The sequence below is a fragment of the Panulirus ornatus genome, chromosome 10 (genome assembly GCF_036320965.1).
Source record: "Panulirus ornatus isolate Po-2019 chromosome 10, ASM3632096v1, whole genome shotgun sequence".
NCBI classification, from domain to species: Eukaryota; Metazoa; Arthropoda; class Malacostraca; order Decapoda; family Palinuridae; genus Panulirus; species Panulirus ornatus.
The window spans coordinates 48,544,122-48,553,496 of record NC_092233.1 but is presented as its reverse complement, the minus strand read 5'-3'; the positions used below and the strand labels follow the sequence as shown (position 1 = coordinate 48,553,496).

Genomic DNA, 9,375 nt, shown 5'->3' with positions numbered 1-9,375 from the left:
CTGTGTCATCATGACGGTGGTGTCATGTGATGTCATGATGGTAGGGAGGGAGGGTCAGCTGTGTCATCATGACGGTGGTGTCATGTGATGTCATGATGGTAGGGAGGGAGGGTCAGCTGTGTCATCATGACGGTGGTGTCATGTGATGTCATGATGGTAGGGAGGGAGGGTCAGCTGTGTCATCATGACGGTGGTGTCATGTGATGTCATGATGGTAGGGAGGGAGGGTCAGCTGTGTCATCATGACGGTGGTGTCATGTGATGTCATGATGGTAGGGAGGGAGGGTCAGCTGTGTCATCATGACGGTGGTGTCATGTGATGTCATGATGGTAGGGAGGGAGGGTCAGCTGTGTCATCATGACGGTGGTGTCATGTGATGTCATGATGGTAGGGAGAGAGGGTCAGCTGTGTCATCATGACGGTGGTGTCATGTGATGTCATGATGGTAGGGAGGGAGGGTCAGCTGTGTCATCATGACGGTGGTGTCATGTGATGTCATGATGGTAGGGAGGAGGGTCAGCTGTGTCATCATGACGGTGGTGTCATGTGATGTCATGATGGTAGGGAGGGAGGGTCAGCTGTGTCATCATGACGGTGGTGTCATGTGATGTCATGATGGTAGGGAGGGAGGGTCAGCTGTGTCATCATGACGGTGGTGTCATGTGATGTCATGATGGTAGGGAGGAGGGTCAGCTGTGTCATCATGACGGTGGTGTCATGTGATGTCATGATGGTAGGGAGGGAGGGTCAGCTGTGTCATCATGACGGTGGTGTCATGTGATGTCATGATGGTAGGGAGGGAGGGTCAGCTGTGTCATCATGACGGTGGTGTCATGTGATGTCATGATGGTAGGGAGGGAGGGTCAGCTGTGTCATCATGACGGTGGTGTCATGTGATGTCATGATGGTATGGAGAGAGGGTCAGCTGTGTCATCATGACGGTGGTGTCATGTGATGTCATGATGGTAGGGAGGGAGGGTCAGCTGTGTCATCATGACGGTGGTGTCATGTGATGTCATGATGGTAGGGAAGGAGGGTCAGCTGTGTCATCATGACGGTGGTGTCATGTGATGTCATGATGGTAGGGAGGGAGGGTCAGCTGTGTCATCATGACGGTGGTGTCATGTGATGTCATGATGGTAGGGAGGGAGGGTCAGCTGTGTCATCATGACGGTGGTGTCATGTGATGTCATGATGGTATGGAGTGAGGGTCAGCTGTGTCATCATAAGACTGGGTCATATGGTCTGTCACTACGCAAGGGGGGTGTGGACTATAGTACCTGCAGGTCTCGTGGTAATTCTGACCCGTCACAATGAACAGTCGTGAGACATATTTTCTTGATTTCCTCGTCAGTGAGGCATATCATGGACCTGCCCACTACACAAACAAAGTTCTGGCATTTGAAGGAGCGTGTGTTGATGACGTCAGACATGCATATCAACACACCACACGACCGACCCCGCCCTTTTCAAAATTCGCTGCACCTTTTCTACGTCCTGGCTGGCTTGTTTTTAATCAGTATTTCTTCACTGTAGGTAAAAAGTTGTCTGATATAAATAATTCATTTTATGCCAATTTTCTGGGGGGGAATTGTAGGGGAGGAGGAGGAGGAGGAGGATGAGGATGAGGATGAGGAGAGGAAATGATGGAGAGGCCGTCATGTGTAAGTAATGGTCTCATATTATGGTAGCTGGCCCTCCCGGCCTGCACTCAATCCCTCTCCAGAGAACGAGTGGCTGGCGGGCAAGAAGTAAGGACTCCCGTCTTGTGGCAGTGTTAGGAAATGTTCTAATATATATTTTCCTTATGTCATCCTATTTTCCCTCCTAACGTGATCAGCTGACCTCACCAGACTTATTTGCTTATAATGAACCGCCTGCCATCCTACCCACTGCCAACATCGGGCATGGCGGCCCTCAGTGATACAGGCTTGGCTACCAAGATACACTAAGTTTGGAAAACGCAAAGCTTAGCAAACAATAAGTTAGAAAAAATCAGCTTGGCTAAGCCAAACCACCGCTTGTGACCAGGACGAATAAAATAAACGATCCTAATGTAATCATGTACAGTAGTTATTATTAAACCGGACTAATTCTTTTTCGCAGAGAGAATGATTTTTCTTTTGTATAATAGAATACTAGAAACATTGTAAGCAATTATTGTGATTTGATTCACAAATTTATGCATTTTCTAGTCCAGGATGTGATAGTAAAGTATCATCAGTGCTCATGCACATGTCAGCATGACCATGTTCACTATGCCAGATATGTTAATGTGAACACCGGCCTCCGCGGCAATTTTCCGGAGGCTCCCAGGAGGGAGGAACTGTTGTAGGCAAATGGAATTAGAGGCATCAAGCTCCTTCGGTAGAATTTGATGAGTTAAACAGTTTGGAGATTTGCGAAAAACTATTGGATTACTTCCAGCAACATTTTTACTGATTTCTAATTTTCCGGAGGGTGGGTACCCCATAACCACGGAGGACAATAGTTGGCCTCCCGGACACCAGGTGTGTGTGTGGGGGAGACCTCACCTTTGACCTCCAGTGTAGGTATATAAGAATCACAATAAGACTATCAGGGATGACTTACTGTTCACAAGGAACTTTCCTCTGGTTAAACAACAGAGAAAACGATCTAACATGGGTGGTACTGTAAATGAAAATAACAATTTGACTTTAATAGTTTTGAGTTTGAATGGTAGGTAGATGAGATGTCAATTAACAGTTTTAGTGAGAGGTGTTACAACCCGTGCCATGTTCTATGCATCAGGTCATTGGGTTCTTTGCCGTTTACCTAGGATGATATACACGAAACCTAATCTTTAAAGGTATATACATGACTTTTACTTAACACACGACAGAGTCTGTCTGTCTAGTTCACATCAAATGATCATGTACAAAAGTACTACCAAACACATGAAATGGCAGTATCTTAGGATCCTCCCACTAAGGGTGTGGGAGAGTAATCAGTAATCTATTACGTATAATGTTCAGGTTTTAATCTTATTTAAGTATTATAGCAAGTAATAGTATCAGAGAGATATAGTATGAGAGAGAGATAGTATCACGCTTCTCAAGTGCTGATTACTTCTCTATTGTTTTTCTAAGGAAGATAAATTAACATGCCATTGCAGTAGTGTGTCATGACCAGTTGTAGCCATCCATGACTTTTTTCAGCTTATGCCTACAGGACAAACATGGGCAAACGAGTAGGAACCATCGCATATGATAATTACTTATTAACAAAGTGTGGGACAGGCTGAAGGGCTTCCTTCTGTAAACAAAGACCATCGTCTGCTGTGACCTTCCCGCGCTTTCCTCTTGTTTCTAATGGCAGGCACAGCGCGGTAGGACTGCTTTTACATTACTTCCCAGAAGGTTGATACTACACGTAAACATTACTCTGCATGATCCATTTACAAATTATGGGTGAACCAGTTGAAATTCACGCTGTTTGAGTTAGTACATCACTGAAATCTTGCAAGCGATGAAGCAACAAGTAGGTGGCCGCCAGCCGCTCCTGTAGTTCGTCACCCACAGATAAAATTGATGCAGACGTTTATAATACCATACCATACCTACCTTATCCATATCGTAAGTAGCTTATCTTGGTTAGAGGCAAGCCAGGACGTCAATCATAAATAGCATACAATTAAAAATCAAAAGAAAAGTTTGTAGTATGAGAATGTTGAGGAGACGTGGCAACACCGGCCGCCCAAGTTAGCCACACGTGGCGCCACCTTCGCTCTGCAGTCGACAAGTGTCAAAGTATCTCGCATAATGAAAACCCGTCGGAAAAACAATGAAACAGAGGATAAACAAGCAGGTAAGTTACGCTGAATTGTCATTTGAGTTATGATATTATCAAAAAGTATAAATCCAAGTGTATTCATGGGGTAGAAAAGCTTAAACCGACACCAAGGAAGTTTGACAATCTGTCAACTTGGCGTCGGCTGCTAGGCGGACAACAATGGCGTCTGCTTTGTACCGAACGCGCGAACTCATGTTATGCTCGAAATTTGTAATAGTTATACCATTGGTTTAGCTTGTCGATGTTAATTACTCCTTTAGTAAGTCATTAGGGACGGGGATGAGTGACTTGTTTTCATAAGAAAGAATAGAAACTTCAATTAATACAAGGAAAAGGATATAAATGGATGAAGTATAGGGACCTGTTGAGAAACCCAGGGGTAAACAAGACATCATGACACTTCCTTCCACTAGCAGACGATATAGTTTTCTATGGGTACGAAGCCTTTAAAGACAGTGAATCGTAACGGCTGCACATATTCGGAAACGACGGACAAGTGATCAATAGAAGTAGATTCGCATCATATCATTTTGATGCGACATAGAGGATATATGGGCGAGAAGAGGAAAGCAGGTCGTGTGAGTTAGGTGTCTGGCGAGGCTGCAGGATTTGGCGCGAGTGCGTGGCATGAGTCAGGTCCGCATACCCTGCGTCTTTATAATGGAATGTGTACATTTTAGAAGCATTTTCATTCTTGAGTTAGAATATTAACATTTGTCACTAGTGTAAGGTCAGGAGTAAGTAGCGATCACCAATCACGTCCACCAGAAGAACTTGTGTATTGTTTGTCCGCCTCGTGGGTTAGGTAGGGATATTTACACTTATGATGGAGGATATGCTGGTGTTCAGATTACAAATGTTCATGTGTGATATGACGTTTACATTATCAAAGACTTATTGAAGACATTAACTTCTTGGTTTGCATTAAGGTTACTTGCAAAAATGATAGGCGTGTGGTACCACGATCAAGTGTTGATATATTCCATTTTTGTTTTAAAGTTTCTTAATATTTTTATAATTGCTGAAAAAGAAATGATAAGTGTATTGAGTAACACGTAATTAACATTTTTGAATGTGTTAATTGAATTACAAGCGAATAATGTTCATTTAATTGTACAGTGATAGTACACTTGGTGTAATGTGAGACCCTTACACTGGATCATTATGTCAGGTGAAGGCAGAGGAAATAATGAGCTGACTAAGAAGATTAGAAACAAATGTGTTCTTAATTTAAATGTACGTTTATCAATTGCAGTCAAGAGAACCAATGAAAAGCTCATGAAACAAAACTTAAAAGGCAAGCACTATCTTAATTTTTCAGGGTATGATAAGCACATTAGAAGTGTAACTAGCATAGTTCAGCATCACCCTAACTGCTTGATGATTTCAGCATTAGCTTAACCACAGGAGCAGCTGGTGGAGTAGCCTCCCCAGTGGTAGTCATATCACACTGTTCAAATCACTTCATTACATTAATTTTTGTACAGTTCTGTAAATCTCCACTGTTCAGGGAGATGAAATGAAGTTTCTCTGAGAAAATCATATTTTATGTCAATAGTCTCCTCATTTCCCCCCCTCCCCCACATCAGCACAACCCTCCCCACTATTACTTTTAAAGCAAAATTAAGATGGTGGTGCTTTAACACAGCTGGCAATTTTATGTTCTTGATGTTTATTGTCGTTTTTTTAGATTTCCTATTGTAATTACTTATTTGCAAAGTACAGGAAGGAAGTTTTACTCTTGTCATGGGACCCCATCCTTTGAATGCCCTTAGTTATCCTAACTGTACCATCACGCATCCCACTCTTCATCATCCCAGATAGTGATCTCTACTTCCACACATTCCTCAGTAATCCTTGGATCTTTGCTCCCTTACCCACCCTAGGACTTGCTTCAGCTTCCATGGTTCCATTCACTGCCATGTCCACTCCCAGGTTGTAAAGCAAATCATTTCCTCCGAGTTTTCTTTGTTCACACTCACACCTCAACTGACCTGTCAGTCAATGTGTAAAACTTGATAACTTTGCTTATTTGTGATTGTACTCTCAACTTATTCCTATCACACTTTATCCCATACTCAGAAATCAACTTCAGCAGTTTCTAACCTGAATTTCCCACCAGTGTTGTGTCATCAGCAAACAATAACTTGACTAATGTTCACAGTAATGTAGCTTTTCCCTTTCTATTCATTTTCCTCTTTGTGAGATTTTAGCATCAAGATGCCTTCTGACCCTTACTAACACGAATAGAAATGTCCAGCGAAGTGGCACTTGCTCTTCTGTCGATCTTGAAGGAAACTTACGAACAAACATTTTGATACTTATCCACTGCCATAGTGGCTGTTTGAAGGCGTAGAAAAAAATGCTGTTGATAAGCAAACCAAAGACTACATGTTTTCATCATCCATTGTAATTCAATGATGACATATGAGTTTTCACCCCTGTAACTTAGTGAAATCCCAGCTAAAATGAATGAAAACTTCCACCTCAATAAAACAGGTAAAGTAGAATAACAGTCAGTATGAAAGGCCATAGTCAGTGAACCCATCATTTTACTTATTGATAAGCTGATCCACTCAGAGTTTTCATTAGCTTCAGGCCTGTAAATTTTTAGTTCACTTGTTTCACTATTTGGTTTAAAAAGAGGTACTTACTTGAATATACATGGAATAGGCATTATTAGATTAAGGATGATTGATAGGCCTGGAAAAGAGAGACTCTTGGATTTCAATGTGCTGAGAGGGGCAGCTGGTAGGATACCTGATCATTATTTGACGGGGGCAAGGGTGAAGATTTATTGAGACTTTTGGAAAAGAGGAAATGTTTTGGGTGAGAAGAGAGTGGTGGGAGTGAGTGAACATATTAAAAAGAGGCTTGCGTAAAGAAATGTCTGAAGAGCTGAATTTAGAATGGAAAAACGTGGAATAAATGAAGCAGAGGGAGTGGATGAAGAATGGGAAATATTTAGGAAAGCATTTACAAGAGCAGTGTGTGGCATGCAGAAGATTGGAAATGGGCAGGTGAGAAAGGTTAGTGAGTGGTGGGATGATGATGTTCCTAGTAAAGAGAAAAAAGAGGTTTGTATTTACTGGGCAGGTGCACAATTGGTGGGGGAATGTGCAAGACTGAAAAGTTTGTATTTACTGGACAGGTGCACAATTGGTGGGGGAATGTGCGAGAATGAAAAAGAGGGCAAAGGAGTTTTGGTATGAGCAAGCATCAGCAGACTTTAGGGAGAAGAGTGAGACAGTGTTTGGAAAGAGGTTAATTGCGTGAGAAAATGGGACATATGGGAACATCTGTTAAAGGGACAGTTGGAGAAGTGGTGACTGGCATTATTAAAGTAAAGAGGAGATGGAGTGAGTACTTTGAAGGATTGTTGAATGAGTTTGATGATAAGATGACAAATGTATGGTGTTTGGATTGAGGAGGTATGTTAAGTAAGAGAGTCATGGCAAGTGGTTGGGTGAAAAGAAAGGAGGCTGTGAAAGCCTTGCACAAGATGAAATGTGGCAAGTTTGCTGGGGTGGATAGTATTGCAGTTGAATTTCTTAAGAAAGGGGATGACTCTGTTGTTGATTGGTTAGTTGGGATTGTAAGTATATGTATATTATTTTTTATTATACTTTGTCGCTGTCTCCCGCATTTGCGAGGTAGCGCAAGGAAACAGACGAAAGAAATGGCCCAACCCCCCCCCCCCATACACATGTATATACATACGTCCACACACGCAAATATACATACCTACACAGCTTTCCATGGTTTACCCCAGACGCTTCACATGCCTTGATTCAATCCACTGACAGCACGTCAACCCCGGTATACCACATCGCTCCAATTCACTCTATTCCTTGCCCTCCTTTCACCCTCCTGCATGTTCAGGCCCCGATCACACAAAATCTTTTTCACTCCATCTTTCCACCTCCAATTTGGTCTCCCTCTTCTCCTTGTTCCCTCCACCTCCGACACATATATCCTCTTGGTCAATCTTTCCTCACTCATCCTCTCCATGTGCCCAAACCACTTCAAAACACCCTCTTCTGCTCTCTCAACCACGCTCTTTTTATTTCCACACATCTCTCTTACCCTTACGTTACTCACTCGATCAAACCACCTCACACCACACATTGTCCTCAAACATCTCATTTCCAGCACATCCATCCTCCTGCGCACAACTCTATCCATAGCCCACGCCTCGCAACCATACAACATTGTTGGAACCACTATTCCTTCAAACATAGTAAGGTGAATGAGGATTGGCAGATTGTATTAAAACTGGGGACAAAAGTGAGTTTTCAAGTATTACAGAGGTATATGTTTTTTAATGTACCTGATAAGTTGTATGGAAGAGTAGTGATTGAGAGGGTGGTGGCATGCATAGAGCATCATAATGGGGGAGGGGAATATTGTGGTTTCAGGAGTGGTAGAGAATGTGCAGATCAGTTTTGTTTTCTAAGAAGAAAGTGTGTGAGAAATACTTGGAGAAACAAGAAGGATTTTGATATGGCATTTATGGATCTGGAGAAATCATTTGTTAGGGTTGACATAGGTACTTTGTGGAAGATGTTATGAAGATATGGAGTGGAAGGAAAGCTATTAAAAGCAGTGTGGAGTTTCATATCAGGAGAGGAAGGCATGTGTGTGAGTAGGTAGAGAGTAGGGTGGATGGTTTTAGTGGAAGATGCTTCTGCAGCAGGGATGTGTGATGTTACCATGACCGTTGAATTTGATAATGGATGGGATGGTGAGGGAGGTAAGTGTAAAGGTCATGGAGAAAGGGGCAGATATGCATTTTTTGTGGAGGTGGAGAGCCTGGGGTGTGACTGTTGTTGTTTGCTGATGTTACAGCATTGATTGCAAATTCGAGTGAGAAGCTTCACAATTTGGTGTCTGAGTTTGGGAGAGTGTGTAAAAGGAGAGAGTTGAGTGTGAATGTGAATAAAGGTGAGGTTATTAGTTTTAATAGTGTAAAGAGCCAGATTGGTTGGGATGTGAGTTTGAATGGAGAAAACTTGGGGGAAGTGAAGGGTTTAAATACCTAGGAGTAGATATTGCAGCAAAGGAAACCATGAAAGCTGAGTTGAATCATAGGGTGGATGAGAGGAGAAAGGTTATGGGAGCATTGAGGAGTATGTAGAAAGAGAGTTCCCTATCTGATGGCAGGGATGAAAATGGGTATTTTTGAAAGTGTCTCTGACAGTGTTGCATAGATGTGAGGCATGGGATATAGATGAAAATGTACGGAAGAGGTGGAATGTGTTAGAAATGAAATGTTTAAAGACATGGTGTGAGGAGAGTTAGTTGATTAAGTAGTGGTAGGGGAATATAAATGTGGTGGAGAGAGCTTAAGAGGGTGTGATGAAAAAAGTTTGAGCAAATGAAGATACTGTGTGAGCAAAGGTTGACAAAAAGGATATATGTGTTGACATGGAGGGAACAAGAATGGGACAAAGACCAAACTGTAGATGGAAGGATGAAATAGATGAGATTGGAAGTGCTCAGGGCCTGAACATGCAGGGTGATGAAAGGCCTGCATGGGATAGAATGAATTGGAACCACGT

General features: G+C 42.5%; 1 protein-coding gene across 6 annotated transcripts in view; it reads left to right on the top strand.

Moving 5' to 3' along the window:
- Positions 1 to 3,347: 3,347 nt before the first annotated feature.
- LOC139750936 (uncharacterized) overlaps positions 3,348 to 9,375 on the top strand; it is a 244,969-nt gene continuing 238,941 nt past the window's right edge. For 4 of the 6 annotated variants that reach the window (XM_071665854.1, XM_071665850.1, XM_071665849.1 and 1 more), the window contains exon 1: positions 3,348 to 3,829. In XM_071665854.1, the coding sequence (XP_071521955.1) occupies positions 3,784 to 3,829 (46 nt within the window). In that variant the 5' untranslated portion in view covers positions 3,348 to 3,783. Of the gene's footprint in view, positions 3,830 to 3,888; positions 4,451 to 4,480; positions 6,314 to 9,375 lie in introns of those variants that run through there. The other 2 variants (XM_071665853.1, XM_071665851.1) reach the window with 2 other exon arrangements.